The sequence below is a fragment of the Spermophilus citellus genome (assembly GCF_964194105.1).
Source record: "Spermophilus citellus genome assembly, chromosome: 12".
NCBI classification, from domain to species: domain Eukaryota; kingdom Metazoa; phylum Chordata; class Mammalia; order Rodentia; family Sciuridae; genus Spermophilus; species Spermophilus citellus.
Window position 1 is genome coordinate 14,282,507 of NC_138198.1, and position 23,328 is coordinate 14,305,834.

At 45.2% G+C, this 23,328-nt stretch overlaps 1 protein-coding gene across 3 annotated transcripts in view; it reads left to right on the forward strand.

Annotated features, from left to right (window-relative positions):
• Nucleotides 1-6,528: 6,528 nt before the first annotated feature.
• Nucleotides 6,529-23,328, forward strand: part of TWSG1 (twisted gastrulation BMP signaling modulator 1) — a 37,160-nt gene continuing 20,360 nt past the window's right edge. The window contains exons 1-2 of one of the 3 annotated variants that reach the window (XM_081262574.1): nucleotides 6,529-7,391; nucleotides 9,476-9,640. In XM_081262574.1, coding sequence (XP_081118700.1) covers nucleotides 9,518-9,640 — 123 coding nt within the window. In that variant the 5' untranslated portion in view covers nucleotides 6,529-7,391; nucleotides 9,476-9,517. The remainder of the gene's footprint in view (nucleotides 7,392-9,475; nucleotides 9,641-23,328) is intronic. The other 2 variants (XM_081262575.1, XM_081262573.1) reach the window with 2 other exon arrangements.

The window sequence follows — 23,328 nt, forward strand, 5'->3', positions numbered from 1 at the left end:
TGGTGAAAATTTCCTGAGAATAGAGTCTGTCTGCCTCCTCCTTGCTCTGCTTTTCAGGAAGTCCTGCCTTCTGGTTTCTGTGCCCATCCACACCAAGGTCTTCTTCCTGGAAGGGAGATGGAATTCCAGGCTGAAATCTCTCAGGCCAGACAGTTTCAAAGGTTTCAGCCCATAATTGCTTGATCTTATTGCAGCACAGAACATCATGGCCGGACTGTGTAACAGAGGATGCTGATCACCTCATGGCACAGCTTCAGAGGTCTTAGTCCATAGAAGGCCAGCTCCACTCCTCAGGGCCCAAGGTGAGGCTGAACATCATGGCAGGAGAGTATGGCAGAGGGAAGAAGCTCACAACACGGTGATCAAGAAGCAGAGAGCCCGGCCCTGTTTTTTTTTTTTTTTTTTTTTTGCTTAGAGATAGGGCCTCACTAAGTTGCTTAGGGCCTTGTTAAATTGATGGCTTTGAATTTATAATCCTCCTGCCCTAGCCGCTGGGATCACAGGTGTGCGCCACACCCAGCTCTGTTTGGCTTCTTTGTCATGTCATGTATATGCTTGAGTTCTGTGAAGAATACCCTTGTAACTGCTCCTGAGAGGCAAGAAGGAAGGAATACAGTAACAAAGCAAGCCAGAGAAGTCCCAGGGCCCCCCAGCATTCTCTCTTACAGGCTGTTCTGGGAAAAGAATCATATCTTTGCTATTAAGTTACCCTAGGAAAGGTCATCAGATAGACAGCTATTTACCAAAAAAATCAGCCAAAAACTCTTGGTGAGGATAAAACAAAACAAAAAACCCTAAATTTTCCTACTGAAACTTTTTATTGTGTACTATTGTTGCCTAAGGAAAGTATCTTGACCATAATGCGTGCAGCCTGGACTTAATGACACCAACTGTATATGAGCCACTTAGGAACAAGACAATCTACATTCTCAGATCTACTTAGGTGATAAATGTCACTTCACCAAATGGCTTTTCTCACATAACCTTTAAGAAGAACTCATAAGTTGCACTGATTATGTCCCAAGAGATGAGGGACTGGTGGTAATTCAGATGGGCACCTCTGAAAAGATTTGTCAGTTTCTGGTCTTGTTGTGGCCAGGTTGTTTTGAACACCTTGAGAAAGACTGAAATTTCCCACCAATCTGTGTCTGTGTGCAAGTTTTTATGACACTAATTGGAAAAAGCAAGAATCCCAACATGGCACCCAATAGACCTCCAAAGATAAAGTCATTGACCAAATGAGCACCACGAGTCCCTGTAGTAGGCTCTTTACTGGACCTCACAGGCCAAAGGAGAGGACATTGCTGAATCCATTAAGGAATAGAATGGGCAGCAACCCCCACCGATACTCTCCACTCCATGGCATTTCAGTGCCCTGAAGCCTAAAGTGTTTGTGACCTTGTCATGATACTTGTGGTCTTGAAGCCACGTCTGAACTCCTTCTGATGGAGTGAAAAAATGGATTCTGTTTTTTTTTTTTCTAAAGAGAGAGAGAGAGAGAGAAACTTTTGATATTTATTTTTCAGTTTTTGGTGGTCACAACATCTTTGTTTGTATGTGGTGCTGAGGATCGAACCCGGGCCGCACGCATGCCAGGCGAGTGCGCTACCACTTGAGCCACATCCCCAGCCCCCAAAAGTGGATTCTGTTGTCCCTGCCAGTGTGCCACCACGACACAGGGTGCAAACTCTGGGGCACAAAGGCACTTTCAAAGAAGGCAGGGCAAATCCTTAAACAGACCAGACACAAGTGGCAGGGTGCTTGTCTTCTGCATCAATGGGGAAGGATCCTGCCATACAAGTTCCAAAATCCATCCCTCAACAGAAGTTCTGCATCTCGGGTTTGGCTTCCATAGAGTTGCTGCTGAGAAAGGATCTCCTGCAAGGGAATGTGAAGGCCACATTGTTGGAAGCTCCACAGCGGCCACACAGCAGGGCTTCACTTCTCCAACATTGGTGATGTGAGGTGAGATCTCTGGTTTTGAAGATGTTAGAATCAGTGGCCTCTTCTCATGAGCTAATGAATTCATCATGTTGCCTAAGTTGCCTCCCCTTTGTGAAGTTTATTTTTTTTTTTTAGTTGTAGCTGGACACAACATCTTTATTTCACTTGTTTATTTATTTATTTATTTTTAATGTAGTGCTGAGGATCGAACCCAGGGTCTTGCACGTGCGAGGTGAGCACTCTACCGCTGAACCACAACCCCAGCCCCATGTGAAGGATTTTTTTTATAAACTTATTTCAAAACTGCATCTTATGTCAGGTAAGTTGGCACACCCCTATAATACCAGCAATTTGGGATGCTAAGGCAAGAGGATTGCCCCTATAATACCAGCAATTTGGGATGCTAAGGCAAGAGGATGACAGGCATGCACTATAATGACCAGAACTGTGATCCCAGCTAAGCCTGGCGGTGGGAAGGATGAAACTTTCCCAGTTTCTTCCATTGTTACTGTTTTGTTAGTTTCTCTCTTCTGGAGTCAATTTTGTTAACTGGATTTCCAAACAAGAGACTAAATGAGTCAACTCCTCCCAGAGGTGAACAGCTTGTTATTTTCCCCTAAGATGCATTAAGGGTGACCCCAGTTCCAAAGCAACTAACCTGTGCCCCAGAAACACTCTGGGACTTGAGGTGTCCTAGCACATCTGATTCTGTGGAATCCTTTCAAAGCAAAGGCACAAGAAGCTCCAACTGGCCAGGTCACCATTCATGTATTTCAAGGGCTTTTGTTTACTAGATTATAGGTAGAGAAACTATAAGGATGGCCTTAGCCTAAGCAACTCCATTTTAAAACTCTATCTTAAAATAAACCTGCATTCTCACCAGGCAAGCCACAGAGCTCTCCAATATGTCATCAAGCATTGCCTGATAAAACAAGTCACTTTCCACAACCCTGATAAGAGCCAGGAGGGTGATATTAGGGTGGAAACCACCCGACCATATGTCCTCACTAAGAAACCTGGTAACAGCTGATAGGGACCAAAAGTGCATGCAGAAGCTCCCAAAACTTAGTATAAATAATGGAACAAATGAACAGACATTCAGCCAGCTGATGCTGATGCACACAAGCCTGAGAGCCCGATGAGGACCTAGACTGACATCCCATCTCTCCTCATCTGCCTGACCCTCTGCTTCGTCCTCACTACTCTCAAACTCTACAGCAGCCTCTTGACCCTTCTCCTCAGCCAGCCATCAACTCCACACCAGGAGAAGCCTCAGAACATCAGCTGGACTTAAAACCTGAGACCTCAGACTTTAGCACTTGAACTTGGCAAGCAGAGGGAATGTCTGTAATGAGTCTGTCATGAATTAGTGTGTTTGCAGTGCTTAGAGTTAACTTAGAATTGTTTGCTGTGAATTGGTTTATGTCTATTGGAGAGCCCAGCATTAAGGATTGTCATTTCTTGATTAAGAACCTATAGAGTGAAACGTTTTGAGTGATTTTGAGTGAATAAAACATTGAAAAGGGCATTAGCATGTGGACATTCTTTATTTCTCCCCTCGACTGCATAAGTCGTACTTTTGCCCATCACAACAGAAACAGAAGTGGGAATTAAGACCAGCTCAGTAGAGCTTGGCCAAGGACACCTGGCCCCATGCCTAAGGCTGCCGGTGGCTGTAGGACAGTGGCCAGTAAGCCCTCTAGCCAGTGCCCACCCTGACCTTTTCATCAAACCGTACTAAGAAGCATCCCAGCACCATCAGATCCTCTCCTTCACAATGACATAAAGGCTGCTGGTCAAATAAAAGAGCCACCACATTGACCTCTGTGGGTTTTGGGTTCCTGAATCTCAACCGCAGACCTGGAACCATTGGAAAACTACCTGAGAGGGCTTAACAACCATTTGACCCTCTGGGGCCTATCAGAAAGACTTGTTTGTTTGTTGCTGTACTGGGGACTGAGCCCAGGGTGCTCCACCATTGGGCTACATCCCCAACCCTTTTCATTTTTTATTTTGAGAAAAGGTCTAACTAAGTGGCCCAGGCTGGCCTTGAACTTGCAATCCTCCTGCCTCAGCCTCCTGAGTCTCTGGGATGACAGGCATGCACTATAATGACCAGTCAGAAAAGATTAACTTTAAAATAACCATTTTCTCCTTATTACTCAAGTAATACATGGAAGGACATCAGCAGATGTACAAGAAGAAAAAAACATCAACAAGTAACAACACTCAGTCTCACTAAGACAAGCATGCCCAAACCATGGTCATCTTTCCAGAACTTTTCAACACCCGTACATGCAATTTAAAAATATCTAGACATGTACATGCATTCCAAAAATATATAGACTACTCTAAAAGTTTTATAGATCATTAATATCTTTCCATGTCAACAATACTCATCTGCCCCATTAGCTCAAAAAGCAGTGTGATCTGTGAACCTCCGAGGGATTCATGAGCGCAATGAATTTAATGGTAAGACATCATTTGCCTTTTGCACTTTCATCCTTTTTGTTGTTGTTGTTTTTAGGTATACATGACAGTAGAGTGACATCATACATATATGGAGTATATCTTCTCATTCTTGCAGTTGTACATGATGTGGAGTTACACTGGTCCTGTATTCATCTATGAACATAGGAAAGTTATTTCTGATTCATTCTGTCTTTCCTACTCCTATCCCCCTCCCTTCCCTTCATTCCCCTTTGTCTAATCCAGTGAACCTCTATTCTTCTCTCTCCCCCTTATTGTGTATTAGCATCCTTACATCAGAGAGAACATTTGACCTTTGGTTTTTTGGGATTGGCTTAGTTCACTTAGCATGGTAGTCTCCAGTTCCATCCATTTATCAGCAAATGCCATTATTTCATATTTCTTTATGGCTGAGTAATAATCCATTATGTATATGTACTACATTTTCTTTATCCATTTATCTGTTGAAGGGCACCGGGGCTGGTTCCACAGCGTAGCTGCTGTGGACTGTCTGCTCTTGTTCTATCCCAAGCATACACTTAACCTTCCTAGAGGCTAAATGATTTACAGCAGTATGAATATAGAAACAGATATAAAAGTAAAGCTGCTTCTATTGTTTGATGCTAAACAGAATAACAAAAATCTCAAAGCATACCACTCTTTCTACCGTTTTATTAGTTTGGGAATATATACTTAGTTTTCATAAAATATTATTTATGCTACCATATAATGAATTTATTGTTATTTTTAAATGAAATAGTGAGTATTTTAAATTTCTCTTTTAATTTCAAAAGCTTTGACAGATGCAGCAATACATCCTCTTTGGAAACTCCATAATTTTGAAAAAAAAATGTAAAGGAATCCTGAGACCAAATAGCTTAAGAATCTCTGATTAACTACACCATTTTCTAAAATGGCTGACTGATTCCATTGATCTGAAGTATCATAACTCCTTTAACCAGTAAGTAACCCTGAGAATAAGATCAAGGTAAATTTGTGCATACCCTTAATTATCCTCTTAGAATAATTTTCAGAGGTGAGTTTTCTTGTTTTTATTTTTTGATGTATTACTTTTTTTTCAGGGGTGAGTTTCAAATGAACTAGTATGGACAATGCAATCTGCCCCTCAGCCACTTGATTATTTCCATTCTTCGGTTTCCCTACAATACACCAAGGAGAGTGAAAGGCATGGAGTCTCCTCCTAGCTTAAGGGTTTCACACTGTTCCCAAGGGGAAAGGACCTTGTGGACTATCTACTTCCATGGGCTCTAACCTAAACACCCTCGAATCTTGTTTAAAAGCAAATTCCTGGTGGGGAGGGGGGATGAGTGCAGCTACCTACACGCTAACTATTGCTGGGATGAGCTCCCTTTTCGTAAAATACAGGCTGAAATGATGCCCAAGTGAGATGGGCTCCGCTGCCCTCTGTGCTGGGCTTCAGGTCAGTTCCTTTCCCAGGGCCTGGGGCTTTCCCAGCCAGGATCCACGCAGCCTTCTCTTCATTTCCATCGCTGAGCTAAATCCGGATGGACACTCCAAGGACTCAGCAGATTACAAATCCATTAAATCCTAAATTTTCAATTCTGAGAATATTTCAAAAACAATTGACACAGGTACTTTAAAATCAGTTGGAAATGATAATCTAGAGCTTCCAGGTGTATTAACATTATAATTACCATATTATTGGTATGTAATTACAATATACTATATTTAAGTATTTATGAGTGTGCCACACCTGGGATGATGGGACACAAAGGAGTTTTTTTGTTTTGTGCTACGGGGGACTGAACCCGGGGGCGTTTAACCGCTGAGCCAGCCCTTTTCCTTTTCTGTAACAGGGTCTCCCTAAGTTGCTTAGAGCCTCACTAAGTTGCTGAGTGCTGGCCTTGAACTCGCCATCCTCCTGATCTTCAGGTCCAGCCTCCGTAGCCGCTGGGATAACAGCTCGGCTGACACGAAGGATCTCCACCAGCCCTGAAGAAGTCTGGAAGGTTCTGACTCAGTGGGCCCCAGGCCAGTCCAGAAGCCTGCATTGGAAATACGCGCCGCTGCTGACGTCAACCAGGGCCAGCGTCCGCCCGTCGGTACGGGATGGGCGGCTCCGCGGAGGCCGCGGTGCATCTCCGGCAGAACAGCTGCCCCCGGGGCTGCGGCCCGCCGGCGCCCGGCGCAGGTCGGCCTTTGAGCCCAGCGGCTGTCGACTGCAACACCTCAACCCCAGGACCTCGGGTCTGGCCGCAGGTCTGCAGGGGCCTGAGGAGGGCCCACCCAGGCGCTGCAGGAGCAGCGGGGAAGACCGCGGAGAGAAGGCGAGAGAAGGCGCACCAGGGCGGCGCTCGCCCAGGCTGGGTTCCCTGCGGGGGCGCGCGCGAGTGGGCAAGCCTGGGGCGTGGCTTCTGGAGGGGCGGGGCCACATGGTGGGTGGGGCCGGCCGAGGTGGGCGGAGCCGGGAGCGAGGGCCGAGAGGAGGCGGCCCCGGGCCTCAGTCTTCGGGGCTGAGGCGCGCGGAAGCTTCCGAGTGCTGCGCGGAGGGGCGGCTGGAGGCGCGGCCCAGCCTCACTCGCACGGCCACCGCGGCGCGCCCGCGGGGAACGAGGGCCGACGGCGCACGGTGAGCGGGCGGGTCGACCCGGAGCTGGGCCGTGCAGGTGCGGGCGGGGCGGGGCGGGGCCGCGGACCGCCCCCTGCGCGCCCCCGGGCCCCGCACGCCCCCCGTCCACCCCCTGCGCGTCCCCGGGCCCCGCGCGCCCGCCCGCGCAGACAAAAGCTGCCGCTGCGCCCCGCTGCTGTCAGCGGCGCCTCGGGGACCTGGGCCACCGGGCCGACATTGGAGAACGTCGCGGCGTGGGGACGGGCCCGCTGCGTTGCTCTGCGGCTCCGTGGACAGGCCGCAGCCCTCGGCACGGGTTCGGGCGGTCGGCAGCGAGGCCCGCGGTGAGAGGAGCGAGTGACCGGCGCGGGAGGGCTGGTGGTCGCGGGTGAGAGCTGCTCTGGGCACAGCCTGTCGGGGGCCTGCTCGGGCCTCGCGGGGCCGCCCCGAGGGCCCGGAAGTGGGACCAGCGCTGCGCTGCGCGGGGACCCGCGGGGCGCGGAGGGGCCGGGCCAGGCCTGCAGAGCGCGACCCGCCCTGCGCGGCCCTGACCCCCGGTCAGGGAGCGTCCCCGCGGGTGTCCCTGAAGCCCAGGAGTGTGCTCCCCACCCACCGGCTACCTCTCCTGCCTCAGTAGTTACTTGATTCGTTATAGTTTGGAGATTTTTTTTTTTTTTTTAGTTGTCCACGGATCTTTTATTTTATTTATTCTTATGCGATGCTGAGGATCGAACCCAGGGCTCTTCCACTGAGTCCCAGTCCCTTGAAGATGTTTTTAACCTCAAGAAAGTACATTTTCTCTTCCTTAAGCTGTTTGTGCGTGTCTTTTTTATCCTTTCTTTTTGTACTGTAGTGTCTTCTTTTAGTTTTTTTTTTTTTTTTTGTAGTTGTAGATGGACAGCATGCCTATATTTTATTTGTGTATTTTTTATGTGGTGCTGAGGATCGAACCCAGTGCCTCCCACATCCAAGGCAAGCTCTCTGCCACTGAGCTACAGCCCCAGGCCCCTGTAGTGTCTTCTTAATAAGTTAAGAATCCATGGTTCTAACAAAATAAAGTTTTTGAACATAATATCTATTTATTTATTTATTTATTAAATCTCCATTTTATAGATAAAATAGAATAGGAATGACATTAAGACATGTTTCCCCAGTATTTTTATTTATTTTTATGTGGTTCTGAGGATCGAACCCAGGGCCTTGCACACGCTAGGCCAGCGCTCTCTACCTCTGAGCCACAACCCCAGCCCACAAAATAAATTTTTTATTTTATTTATTATTATTATTTTGGTATGGGATTGAACCCTGGGGTGCTTAACCACTGAGCCACATCTCCAGCTCCCCCCTCCTTTTTTTTAGTTGTAGATGGACACAATACCTTTATTTATTTATATGTGGTGCCGAGGATTGGACCCAGTGTCTCACATGTGCAAGGCAAGCGTTCTACCACTGAGCCACAACTCTAGCCCCTCCCCAGCCCTTTTTATGTTTCATTTTGAGACAGGGTCTTGCTGAATTGCTGAGGCTGGTTTTGGACATGCAGTCATCCTGTCTCAGCCTCCCGAGCTGCTGGGATTACTCAGCATTCTTAATGCAATTAATAATTTACTGCCCCCTTTGTTATTGGTTCAATTATTTAAGGAATGACTGGGGACTGGACTCCTTTCATTGAGCTTCTTTATTCTCTTAAGAGATAAAGTGAAACCCTTTAATTATGTATAACTATAAAGCTCTAATAAAAAAAGTCAAGCAAACACACACACAAAAATAAGAGAGATAAAGCAAGATGGTCATAAATAATCATTAGAATAATTTCCATCTACAAGTTTGTTTTGATTCTAAACATTTTAAAATTGGGGCTGGGGATGTAGCTCAGATGTAGAGTGCTTGCCCTGTATGCAAGAGGCTTTGGGTTCACCCCCCCCACCAAAAAAAAAAAAAACTTGTTCAGTGTTTTTAAAATTATCTTACAACATTAGTAATTTTTATGTGGGTTTGAAGTTGAATAATGGACCTGAAATCAAAGTTGAATAGTAGCAGCATAGTACTGAAACTCATTGATTGTGTGTTGAACTTTCTGGTTACTAAGAATTTAGACATGGTCACTTAACTTTTGAGGTCACCATTTCTGGGTAGGTTCTGTATGATAGGTCTTTGAAGATGGCTATCAAGACATTATTAAGATATAGTTTAGGGCTGGGGTTGTAGCACAATGGTTGAGCACTTGCCTTTCATGCGTGATACACTGGGTTTGATCCTTAATACCACATAAAAAATTTAAAAATAAAGATATATTTAAAAATATATAGTTTAATTTTTGAATGTTTAATCTTTCATTGGGATGATTTTGAAATGATCATTCAAAGTATTTTGACACAAACAACCAGTTTTGGTTCATTTTGATTTCCGTTTCAGTACTTGTCTTTTACCCTGCCATTCACCTTTGAATCAACTGCTTGTCTGTCTGTGTAGCTTCCTGGGAGTACTGATCCGCCTTCATCTCACTGAAGCATCATGAAGTCACACCATTCTGCTGGGCTTATGCTAGCCTTCCTGACACTCCTGATGTGGCTCCCTGGGTCACTGAGCTGCAACAAAGCACTGTGTGCTAGTGACGTCAGCAAATGCCTTATTCAGGTAGGACCAAGAGTCCTCTGTTAATGTTAAAACACATAGTAAAGGGGCTGGGGATGTGGCTCAAGTGGTAGTTCACTCGCCTGGCATGCACAGGGCGCTGGGTTCAATCCTCAGCACCACATAAAAATAAAATAAAGATGTTGTGTCCACCGAAAACTAAAACAACAACAACAACAAAACACATAGTAAAGCCGAAAAACAGTATACAGATAGTGTGTATATGATGTGGCATTGGGCCTGAGGTGCTGAACTATGGTGCACTCTGGATTTTTACCTCTGTCATGTGTTGCACACAAGCACTATAGAATTTAAGAAGTTCAGTACTACCAGGTGCAGTGGTGCACACCTATAATCCAGTTACTTGGGAGGCTGAGGAGGTTTGCATGTTCTAGGCCAGCCTAGGCAACTTAGTGAGACCCTGTCTCAAAATAAAACAAATAGGCAAAGGGGTTTGGGATGTAGATCAATGGTAGAACTGGGTTCAATCCCCAGTACTATAAAATATAATTAAATTCAATACTGAGTCTCATATCCTGCTTTTTAAAAAAATATTTATTCTTAAGTTTTAGGTGGACACAATATCTTTATTTTACATTTATGTGGTACTGAGGATCAAACCCAGTGCCTCGTGCATGCTAGGAGAGCACTCTACCTCTGAGCCACAACCCCAGCCCCTGATATCCTGCTTTGTAAACACACTGTTATAAGGTGATGAGCATCTTTTTCAGGTGAATTTCAGGATTCCCTTATGTAATCTAATATTTAATTGCAAAGAGACTCAAAGACTATGTTTAGAAAAAAAAATTAGCAGCTCAACTAATAGAAACATTGTTCCCTAAGTGTAATATATCATTTTATATTGCAGTGTAACAAAGTACTTCAAAACATAGTAGCTTAGTGGAGTAAATACTCATTCTCTCTTGAAATTTCTGAGACTGGAACCCTGGGAGCAGTTCAGCTTGGTGGTTCTGCCTCAGTGTATCTCATGGGTTGCAGGCAAGTGTTGGTTTGGATTAGAGACTCCGCGTCCAGGATACTTTAACGTGGACTCTTACGGTCATCAAGCCAAGCCCACTACCCTAGGTACTGCTCTCGCTCGCTCTCTGAGGAGAAAAGAGGCTCCATAACTTGGCAGGGTTCATATAGGGAGTAAGTACCTGAGGGACCTGATCTGGCTCGACTCCAAGTCTGCAGCCTTCCGCTGAACGTTCTGGCTCGTCTCTTGTTCCCTCTCCCATTAGACTAGCAATAGCCTTTTCATTTTGAGTATGTCTTTATTAGTCTCCCTTTTTGTTATTGATTGTGGGCTAAGAAATTTAGTAACCGTGCTTGTAGGTTGAATAGACTTATCTAAAATGCCAGAACTGGTTCAGATTTCAGACTTTGTGACAGAGTTTAGAATACTTTCATATACCTAATGGTATCTTGAAATGGGACCCAAATCTAAGCATGAAGTGCATTTGTTTCATATAAACCTTACTTATACACAGAGTCTGAAGGTAACTTTATGTGCTTTTTTTAGAGCACCTGCATTTTGACTGTGACCCAGCACCTGAGGCAGGTGAAGTGTCACTTGTGGCATCATTCTGGTACTCAGCCAGTTTCACAATTTGGAGCAGATCATGTTCGGGATGCTGTACCTTTATTAGCATTCCTTGTGAAGTGTGGTTCAGCCAGCTCTGCAGCGTGGTGGTCCTTACTGGGGTGGCAGTTATAGATCAGAGGCACTGTGTGCTTCTTTCTGGTGTTTTGAGTCTTCTCATTCATAATTGAAATTCTCATCACCCCCCCATCTCATACCATGATAACCCTTCTTCATGTTTCAAATTAGAATGTTTACCTGGAAGAATTTGCTTGTTGTCTGGCTTTAACTTTTTCCTGTGGACATGTTCAAGTGTGGACAGAGGAGACGTGAGGAGGCAGCCGTCAGCAGTCAGTCAGTGCATCCTGGCTGTGGGCTGACCTTCTTTTGTTGGTGTGTGATTCTGCTGCGTGTCTCTGGCAGGTCAGACTCTCTGACACCCAGCTGTGAGACCAGAATGCAGCTGGAGCTTCTGAGGTGGCAGGTTCTGTCATCTGCACAGCAACTGGCTTTGTGCTGCGGTCAGATGGGCTCTGCCCTTTCCAGGTCATTCAGCATACCTTTGTCATTCATCGTTGAAAATAAGGTCTTGGAACCATTGCTGTGTCTGGGGGTTAGGGGAGATTCACTTGAACCTCAGGTTGTTTTCGTTTTTGACACTCCAAGTTTCCATTAGTTCCAGTAATTAAAAATGATACTTTAAAATACTTTTCTTTGTAAGGAAAGTTTAAAAGAGAAAGCTTTGGGTTAATGTTGGTAAATACTCTCTAAGGTTTTTGTTTGTTTGTTTGTTTAAAAAAACTTTTTTAGCTTGAAAGTTTTAAGATTTACAAAATACTTCAAAAAGTAAAGAATTTTATGCAAGCATAAAAACTGGACTAGTAAATAAGACTCCACCTTGTGAAAGAAGCTAGGATTGGAGTTTTGTCTGATGCACAGGGCTGACATTCTGAAGCTGCGGCTGCTCTTCAGGCAGGAAGTGGTGACTCTTTCTGGAGTAGCAGACCCAGGCCTTCTGGTGTGTGGTGGGTGCTTGGGGTTGCAGATTGTGTGGGGCGGGGACTTCCTCTGCTCTTCCTCTGTTCAGTCACATTCCAAGCACTGACCTGGGACATGCTTTCACTGCACCTCTGGCTGCTGTCGTGGACTCCAGAGCTCTGGCAGATGTCCTCACGATTGGACCCCCAGTTCCCTTGTGTTCCTTTCACTATGGCTGTGTGATAGATCACCCCAAGAACCAGTGGCTGAGCTCAGCATTTATTTATTTCGCGGAGGCATTTCTTTCTGAGCAGGGCCGGGGGAGAGCTGGCCTCTTGTGAGGTCCTTCACTGGAGTTGAGGCAGCACTACCCACCAGGCCTGCCCTGTCGAGTTGGTGGGAGCTAGGTGCATGTGTCAAGTGAAGTGTCACTGGTGTGATTGGAACACCAGGTTTTAAATTTTACTCAATTTAATTAAAATACCTATGTGTGACTGATGGCTGTTCACTGTACTGGACATCCAAAATCTGAGTGATCACAAAATCTGACACCTGAGCTGGAAATATCCTTTGGGCATTCCTCCCCACCCCAGACTCCCTCGCTCCCTCCCTGCCTGGGCCTTCTGCATGGGCTCTCCACTGCGCTGCTTCAGGCAGAGCAATGCCTCACATCCTGGATCTCCAGTGCCGTAGATGGAGAGGATGTGGGCCTGCACCTTTGGTGTTGGGGATTGAACCCGAGGCCTTGTGCACACAAGGCTACCACTCCACCAACTGAGCTATATCCCCAGCCCTGGGCCTCCGCCTTTCCATGGAGGAGCAACAGTGTCACTTTGTGAGGAAGCATGAGGACAGGACACAATCCTGTGGCCACCTGTGGAAAAGACAGCCCATTAGTCTCTCACCTGGGAAAGGGGCGGGCTGGATGGCTCGGTGTTCTCCTGGTTCAATGCAGCTCTAAAGAAAAAACCAACTACTGTATGTCAGATATTTGTTTTTTTAATTGTAGTAGTAAATTGTTAAATTTTCAGAAGAATACACAGCAAAAAATATCTGGATCCAGTTCTCCCTACTCCTCCTCCTGTTACAAAGGGAGATCCACTTTTAATGTTTTAGCTACTTCTATTTTCATTTCTGTTTGTGATTTTTACCGAGATGATGAAATACTAAACTTTTACTACCATTTCTTGATTTTTCAATTCTAGGGATTGTGTGTCTAAACTGCTTTTCTGCTATAATAGATGAGGGTGTATCCCACTCACCCACCCCCACCCTGCCCTCTGTGGTTTCCTCACTGTTTCAAGTTTATCTCTGGTTTCCTTTTTTAATTTCTACAATGTATTTAAGCCTTTCTGCTTTGTTCTGATTTCTGATGTAAGAGGAGATTAATAGCCCCATTCTTCCCTTTAAAGATTCTAATTTTTAGCAACAAGATATAGTACAAATTTTAAGAACAGTGCACCAGGCTCAGTGGCACACACCTGTGATCCCACCTACCCAGGAGGCAGAGGCAGGAAGATGGCCAGGTTGAGGCCAGCCTGGGCAATTCAATAAAACCCTGTCCCAAAATTAAAAATAAGGGCTGGGGATTTGGCTCAGAAGTAGAGTACCCCTGGGGTCAATCCCCAGTACTTTCCCCTCCAGGGAGCATAGAGAAAGGAGGGTTAATCAGGGCTACAGTCTCAGGCAATCCTTGCCACACTTCACGTCATAGAAGGCCAAGAATTGCGATTTCCTCATATATGCGAATGCTGCCCTCAGCGTTTTTACTCCTGGCCTGACCTCTGGAGAGCAACGTAAGCTGAGGGTACTAGGTTATTTCCCGACTTCACTCCTGTTGTGGGGTTGCTAGATCTCTGCTCTGGAGACAGCCTGCTGTGATGGTGAGGGCAGCACTGCACTTGCTGGCCCTGTGCCCGGGGCAAGTCAGTCAGTCTCAGGGTCTCTGTTTCCTCACCTGCCAAGCAGAGGGAGCAGCCAGGCCTGCCCGTGTGGTCACTGTGCTGTGCCCTGCACTTGGGTGCTCCTGTGGCAGTAACTACCCTTGTGCTTGGGTTCTGTGGCTGTGTTTGGGTCTTCCCAGTTTTGTTCAGGTGTGTTCCGCAGTTAGCGCTCTGCGGTCTGAAGATGGCGAGAGCCTGGACTGCTGGCTGCTGCTCACTTTCACTTGAGGAGCTCTGTCTCGAGTTGCTAACTGTCCTTCTTTGTCTTGCATCGTCAGCGGATGATTCCTTGGGTGTTTTAAACTCATGATCCATCTTCCTCCCACGTGGAGCCTCAGTCTTGATGTTTCTGGACTCTGGGGGGGTCTGACTTTCCCATCGTTCTCCCCAGTTGGTCTCTCTGTTTTAGATTCCATATCTTGTCCTTTTTAAAATGTTTTCCAGGGCTGGGGATGTGGCTCAAGCGGTAGCGCACTCGCATGGCATGCGTGCGGCCTGGGTTCGATCTTCAGCACCACATACAAACAAAGATGTTGTGTCCGCTGATAACTAACTAACTAAATAAATAAATATTTTTAAAAAATTCTTAAAAAAAAATGTTTGCCCTCATCTTGTCGTGAGGTGCCTTCAGGTGGCTTGCTCAGTGGGCTGTGTGGGAAGTCCATTGGGTGGTCCTGCCAGCTGGGAGTGGAGTTTCCTCTCGGGTCACACACAGGGAGGGTCTGCCTGAGTGTCTATCCTGCTGGCATCCCACATTGCTGGTGAAAGGTCAGTCCAGCTTGTTTCCTGCTCTCTGTGTGGGACTTGGTTGGTTATTTCTCCTGGGAGCCTCCCCGCCACCTCTCTGCCCTTGACACGGTGAGACGCACCCTACAGAATCCTGGCCAGCCTCGCGGGGCTCAGTTGAGCTGAAGACTGTCAAGTGCGTGTGTGTGCATGCTTTGTCTTCTGGAAGGCTGACTGGTATGTGTTGAAGATGGAAGGATCCATCTAGGTCAGATCTTTTTAAGACAATTTTGTTGAGATGTAATTCACACTATAAAATCCTCCTGTGCACACATCCGATCCAGTGGTGTTTGGTGTGCATGGAGTTGTGCAGCCATCACCACGATCTAATTTTAGAACATTGTCATTACCTTAGAAAGACATCCCACACACAGCACCCGTCATTTCCTGTCCCCCCACCCCCCCATACAAGACTCTTTGGGATGTTGAATACACTCGAGTCCAAGAGTGTTGCTGTGCCTGGTTCCTGTCTCTGAGCATCCTGTTGGGGGTCCACCCACAATGTAGCATATTGCAGTGCTTCGTTTATCACCGTCAGGTGCTGTGGAGAGTTGGGTCGTTTCTCCTTTTTGGTTTGGGATAATGTTGCTTTGAGCATTCATGTATGAATTTTTGAATGGATATCTCTTTTTTCCAGTATTGGGGATTGCTAGCCACGCCCTCCACCACTGAGCTACATCCCCAGTCCTCGGTGTACCGTCTTCTTTCTCTTGAGTGTGTACCTAGGAGTGGAGTTGCTGTGTCCCGTGGTGACATTTTGAGGAAATGAGGGTTTTTTTTTTAATATTTATTTTTTAGTTGAACACAATATCTTTATTTATTTATTTATTTTTATGTGGTGCTGAGGATCGAACCCAGGGCCTCGCATGTGCTAGGCGAGCGCTCTACCACTGAGCTATAACCCCAGTCCCCCTGATGAGGGTTTTCAAAGTGGCTACTCTGGGTGAAGATCCGACCCTCAGCCTTACCTATGCTTGTCTTTGAGGGTCGCAGGCTCAGTCTGTGATGTTGTGATCTGCGAGTCCTTCCTGCCAGGGAGCTGAGCATTGTTTCACATGCTGATTGGTCATTTGTTTATCTTCTTCAGAGAAATAGCTATTCAGTATCTCTGCCAATTTTTAATTAGATTGTCTTTTTCTTGTTGAGTTGTAAGAGTTCTGATTACAAGTACCTTATCAGACAGAATTTTCAAATATTTTCTCTCATTTTACGGGTTGTGTTTTTACCTTCTTTTGGTATCATTTGTAGCACAGAAGTTTTAGTTTAGTTGTTTTTGTTTTGTTTTGTTTTTCCTTTTGTGGTGCTGGGAATTGAACCCAGGGTCACACACATGCTAGGCAAGCACTCTCTCAGGTGCCTTTTAAATTTTTATTTTGAGACAGGGTTTCATTAGTTGCCCAGGCTGGCCTCGAACTTGACATTCTCTTGCCTCAGCCTGCCACGTACCTGGGATTAACAGGCATGAGCCACTTTGTCCAGCTAAGTTTTTAATTTTGATGAAGTCTAACATATCTAACATTTTGTTGTTGTTGTTGCTTGTGCTTTTGATGTTATATATAAGAAGTTGTGCCTCATCCAGGGTCATACAGGTTTGTTCATATACATTTTTTCTTCCAAGAGCTTTATAGCCACAGCTTATACATTCAGGGCTGTGGTCTAGTTAGTGTGGGCTCAGTCAGATATGTGCTGTGAGGTGGTTCCAACTCCCGTCTTTTGTATATGAATATCCAGTGTCCCAGAACCATCTTTCCTAAGTGTATTATCCCTGAACCCTGTTCAGATCTTTGTTTGTAAATGGGAGGTCTGTATGTTTGCAGGGCTTTACAGGCAGGAGGGCTCACCTGGGTCGTGAAGCCCCTAATCCAGGAGTGTGTCCCCCCTCTCTGAGGCTGGTTGTTTCCCTGGAGAATGCGCTGGTGGTTTGATTTGCTTGCTTGTGTTGATTGGCTGCTTTCCTTGTTGTGCTTGGTGGCAGGTAGATTGCCCACAGGTGCCTGGTTCCCGTCTTTTTGCTTTAGCATGGGGGCAGCCTGACTGGTCTAATGGAAACCAACTTTAACACCCTCTTCTAGCCCTGGTCTCTTCAGTTAAAGAGCAGATTAGGTATTTTTATTTCATATGCCAACAGTTATTAACTGGGGTCTGTCTTTGGACCTCTTGGTGGCTTCAGGGGATTCCTGGGAATTACATTCAGATTGCGTGTGTGCAGTGTCCTGGGAGAAGGTCTGTAGCCTTCAGGGGGTTTCCAGAGTGGTCAGAGGCCCTGAAGAGGTTAGGAATTGGTGCAGCCTTGCTCTCACTGCCACACTGGGGTCCTTGTTAAAATCCACCTTTCACAAGACGTTTCAGATGATAATAGCTTTCCCTTAAGCTTGCTTTAATTATGGACAGAAAGGACAGACATAAGGGGGGAGATGAAGCACTAAAGACAAAGAAGCAACACATGAGTAGCATAAAGGAAACTTGCCTCTTAGAGAATTTAGTCTCTTTTTACTGGTTTGGTTTACAGCCTCTGTAGTGATGAAAGGATGTTCTGTGAGGATACAGTAGAACATGTGTGTGTGTTGACCTTTCTACACTCATGAAATAAGCAGAAAGTTTCCCTGGAAGCTCATAGTTGTGTAAATATTTGTGACCAGCACAGTTGCAGGGCAGTAGTCATTCCTGCCACTCCTACAGGTTGCTATGCATAAGGGTGGTCCCTATGTAAATATTTATTTTGTGCTTCTGATGGGAAAATTTAAATATCAAGAAAATAAAACTGTTGTCTTGGTGTACCCCTTGCTCACATAATGAGTGGTTTAGCTAATCTTGTTTCAGAAAAATAATTGGTGATGTAGGATTTTTCTTCTAACAAGATCTTTACTATTTTGGTGCTTTTATAAAAAGAACTTTTAAAGTTTGGATTGGTATTATACTCTAGTGTGCCAGCTTTCCATTCTTGTGGCAAAATGCCTGTGATGATCAACTTAAAAGGAAGAATGGTTCGTTTGGCTCATGGTACCAGGTTTCGATTGGTGATCGCTTGGCCTTAGGACAACACAGCACTTCACAGGCAGAGGAGGCCTGCTGGCCTCCTGATGGCCTAGAAGCAAAGAGAGAGGGAAGGCCAGAGTCTCAGTGACCTCTTTGCAGGCATACCTCCAGTGACCCAGCTTCCTCCCACTGCCCTGCCAGAGGTCTCCCACCTTCCCATACGGCCAAGGTAGGGACCACGATGGCTTTGGGGGACATTCCATACCGAAGCCATAAGCCTGGTAATCTCCAGGCCCATTTTATTTTAAGTGTGGAAAAGCCCATGTTGAGTTTTAAGTGCTTTTGGCTAATATTTATGCTCATCTCATGGGAACTTTCAGCCTGCTTTCCAGGCCCCAGGGCACCACCTCAGCACGTGCTGGTCCTCTGAAGATGCATGCAGCACTCCCCTGTGCCACATTGACACTGGCCTTCTCATTCTAAAATTAGTTATTGAATCTTAAGTTTTCTAAAGCATGTTAGAATTTCAGAGTGCTTTATTTCTTTTTAATGATTCTAGTTTTAAAAATGTATTTTCCATCAAAAATTGTGCTTTATTTGTATACAATGAATTGAAGAGCATTCTGCTGTCATGTATAACTGATTGGAATGAATGAATGAATGAATGAATACATAAATAAAAGAATGCAAATATTTTTTAAAAAGTGTATTTTTCTTTAGGTTAAAATTTTAAATAGTTCAGGAATCTTTAAAGCTTTCTTAATTACAATGAACTAAAAAGTTGACTCTCTCTTCCATATTCCCTTTTCTTCCTTTCTCCTTATTGCAGATTATACTCCACATTACTCCATGGCAGTTGCTTCACTTGTCACTGACCACTAATACTTTTGGCTCATAGTAGGAAGTGCCTTCCTACTATGTGCATGGCGTTAGTTTCCTGTGCTGTTCCCAATCGCATGTTTCTGCCTGTGAAAGCCATGTCTTGAGCCCCGTTGCCCTGCTCTGCTTCAGGTGATCTTCGTGGAAGTCTTGGAACACACAAAGGCAGTCAGTGTCCAGCCTCATGAAATTCAAGGAGGAATGCATCACTGCTTCCCCCTCTTATTTCACCAGCTGGAATACCTGCTAAGGTGTACAAGTAGTGGTCAAGGTACATTTTCACCGACCACTTCATCTGTTGGATTGGTGTGTTAAAACAAAGACGAGGATTCACTGGTGCATGTGGAAATGTTCACGATTACACAAGAGGGAAGACCGTAAGTAGCTGGTTTCCACCCCGAGCTTGGGCAGTGATCTACATGTGATCTATCCATCCCATCTGGACCTGCCCCACCTCATGCACTGGGTAATTTTAGAGAAATGCATGGGGCACCTCACTTTCAGCTTCAGTTTCTTTTGCTAGGTTTGTGCAAGAAATGGTGCCAGTCAATATAGTCAGGTCTTCGACCTGCTTGTGTGAGCTCCTGTGCGCCTGCATTTAGCCAAGAGGATGGATTATTTTCCCAGCTGGTTCACTTAAGTGCTGGTTATTCTCAGGGCAGAGTTTACAGAGAGGATTTTGAAGAACAATGCGATGGAGGTTGGTTGGTTTTCTGCCCCAGGTTGAAGGTTTGCGTGATGTCTTCCTCAGAGTCTTAGAATGGCAAGCAGATGTGTTAGAGCCTGGTGGCAGCTGTTGGTTCTTGAGTAAGGGCTAATTCTAAAAGGATGCTTTGTTACATGGGCCTGTGAAGGTGTGCAGCAGCCGCAGTGCAGATGTGACCAGCATGCTCACCCACTGACCACCTTCCTCTTGACTGAGGTCGAAATACTGCGAACACTGGGAGTTTGCCTCGTCTCACAAATGAGGATCACAGTCTGTGTTCTTGTGTACCTTGCTATCTTAAGAAGTCATATATGATACAAGCAATTAAATGTTTGCCCTTGTAAAATAATTGCTACTCAAAAATTCAGAAAACACAGAAAAAGTAGCCATTCGTAATCCTGTTCTCCAAACCCAGACTTGGATTCTGTTGAGGTGACTAACAGTTGTAGTGTATACACAACCTTTGCCACTAGTGTTTTTCATCTGGATTGTTTTGTGTTTCTTTGTTTTAAAAATAGTATTTGTGTAGATTTTTAAAAGCTCTGAGTTCAGAGACCTGCTTTCTACATTGTTTTCTGTTGTACCAACAGAAGAGTTTAGATAAGTTTTGCATTTAGGTAAGTTCTGTGCTTTACAATTCAGGTTTATTTAAAAAAAAAAGCTAATGGCTAAACCACAGTGTACCATTACTGGATTTCCAGAATGAAACAAGGTATTCCCTGATCTCACCGTTTTTTCCCCTTTTTCGGTCATGTTTATTGTGGTATAATCCACATGCTGTACATTTCCCTCTTTAGGGGTATAGTTCTGTGATTTTTAAATGCTACCAAGGTCAAGATAGACAAGATTTTCAGCCCTGTAAAAGGTTCTCATGGCTCCCTCCTTTTTGTAGTACTGGAACCCTAACCCAGGGGTGTTCCACCACTGAACCACATCCTCAGCCTTTATTTTTTATTTGGAGAAAGTCTTTCTAAGGCTAGCCTCCAACTTGTCATCCTCTTGCCTCAGCCTCCCAGTGGCTGGGAGTACAGGTATACACCACTGTGCTCAGCCCTGCACCCCTTTGTAGTGGAACCCTCCTCCCTCTCCCAGCCTCTGCCCTGGCAACCACAGATCTGACATTTGTCCCAACTGTTTTTTTTTCCCAGAATTTTATGTGTTTTTTGGAATCCTGTGGATTCTGTAAGGCTTCTTTCATTTGGTAGAATGCTTTTGGGTTCTTCCGTGCGGCCACTGTATCAGGGAGTGCTTTCTTTTTTGTTGGTGCATGTGCCCCGTTGGTGGGGTGTGTCTCATCGTTCATTCATTTACCATCAGATGAACTGGGATTGCTGCAGCAGCCAGGCCACTGGTGGTCATGAGAGAGTGAAGCTGGTTCTTGCTTTCCTGTTCAGTCTTTGTGTGGACCTGCAGGTTGTTCTCGCCAGGTAGATACCCGGGCGTGAGACTGCTGGGTCACCAGAGCATTTGGTATTCTTTGTCTCATTTGGATGCCAACATCTTTGAGGGAGAGTACAGCAATACCAGTCCTTTCCTGCCTAAGCAGCTGAGAGTCAGTGTCACACACTGCCACTCTGGGCTAGGACTTGAAACCCCACCCTGGACATCCAGGTCATTTGCTCTTTTGACTCTACACTTTGCTTCCAGTGTTTCTCTGTTGTGACAAACACATCAGGTCTTGGCAACAGTTAGAGAGTGCAGTGTTTACCAAAACCGAGCCTCAGAATAAACAAGATCCTTCCTCAGGTTATTAGCTTCCCTGTCTCACCTAGAAATTTGGAAGTTCATACAGTAAACATTCTCATAATCTAGTCTTAAATCAATCTCCCCAGAAAATGTGTTTTGCATAAAGATCTCCCTAGAATGTAATTTGTATACGGAATAAGATTCCTCTCCAAAGTCAATTGGATTGTTACATAAAATTTCTATCTTGTGGCATTCAGAATGAAATTCTTTACATGGTCGCCAACCTTAAGAGCATCTAGCATAACGCTTCCCACGGCACCCCAGCTCTGACATGCAAGAGCAGCGTGGGAGGAAGAGCCAGTGTCACGGCCGACCACCTGAGGTAGTGCAGCCTTGGAGCCCCAAGCCACTGGGGAAGCAGATGCTGCTTCATTAGCTGAGAGGAGTGAAGGGGCGTCAGGGGGGTTGAGCACTGTGTTCCAAGTGCCTGGCCTTGCAGGTCAGCCAGCCTCACCCTCTCCTGGATTTGGGCAGCAGCCCTCCAGGTGTTTGCAGGGCTGGACCTGAAAAAGGGCCTGATTACACAGCCTGCAGGACAAACTGAGGCAGTCACTGGGCTCCTGCTCTCCGGGAAAGAGTGACAGCAGGAGTTATTGAAATGTTAATGAGGAGTGAGCTTTATTCTTCTTAAAGAAACGGGGAGATCTAACCATCACTGGTTAGCCACTTAGTAATTGAATGGTGATTTATAAATGTTGTCATTTACATTTGAAAAATGAAAATAATAACTACCTTAATTTGAGCTTTATGAGGTTCAAAATAGTGCATGTCAACTCTGAGCACGTGTCTGTAAGTGGTAAGTGGAATCCCTCCAGAGCCTGGGGGCCGTGGTGGGTGTCAGTATTGGAAGCTCTGAATCAGTCTTTATTTTGGACTTCTGTGAACTTGGTGTTTGGTTTGATCAGATGTTCCATTCAACTGAGCAGGACCCAAGCTGAGCCATAGTGGGGCTAGTTAAATGTATAAATACATTTCCTAGTCTCAGCTCTACTGTATTTTCTGTTAAATAGAGACTTTGAAAGGCAGTAAGGATGAAATGGAAGCTGGAAGAGTGTTAGAGAGTGTCCTAAAGAAGAAGATGGCCAGACGTGGGAGGGATTCACAATTTAAGGACTGTTCCTGAATTTTTGGCACAGTGGGTTGCACATCTCTTAAGTTATGTTGACAAACTTTCATGATAGTGAGATGCTTATTTTTCTTAGATCAGGATATATGTAATCATTATTTTGTTGGAAAGTCCTGAGACTTCATCAGCATGGGATGCATCTGATTGTTTTGTTCCCATCTTCTACCCTTGTACATATTTCCCAATATCTTATAATTTCAAAAAGTTTTTTTTTTTTTTTTTTAATTTTGCAAAGCCTTAGTTTTTGGCTGGGGATATAGCACAAGGCTTTGGGTTCAATCCCCAGCACCACCAAAAGAAAAAAAAAAAAAGCTTTAGTTTTTGTTTGTTTTTTTTGTTTTTGTTTTGGGGGTGTCTTGTTTTGAGAGGGAGTCTCATCATGTTGCCCAGGCTACCCCCAACTCCTGGGCTCAAATGACCCTGCCTCAGCTTGGCAGGGAGCTGGAAGGCGCCGCCAGCCCCCAGGCTTGCTTCCTGTTCTATCCACCTTGCTGCTCATAGAAGATCGCTTGTCCTCCTAACTGGAGCACCTAGAGGTGGCGTGTCCTTGGCACATGTCTTAAATGGAGTACTTTTTATACTTTTCCATAGTCCTTGATTCAGCAGTTATATTTCAAGTTTATTATTGGGGTCTTTTTTTTTTTTGTTTAGTATTTTTGTTGTTGTTGTTTGTATTTCCAATATTTGAGTTCAAAACACTTTACAAATATTTTCTCTATTTAGGAACATTCCTCCTAGCCACAGTTTGCTTGCCGTGAAAACACTTGCAGTGTGTTTCCAAGTGTGTTTATGACTAGTTGTTAGTCAGTCAAGCTATGTTCCGAGGCATGCAGGGGTGGAGGAGGGAATCATGTGGTGCGCTACTCCTGCTGCCCCGTAATTACTTACCTGTGCAAATTCAGGGTTTCAGAGTGTTTCCTGCTTTAAAAACAGCATTTTGGAAAGCAAATGATCACAGTCTATTTT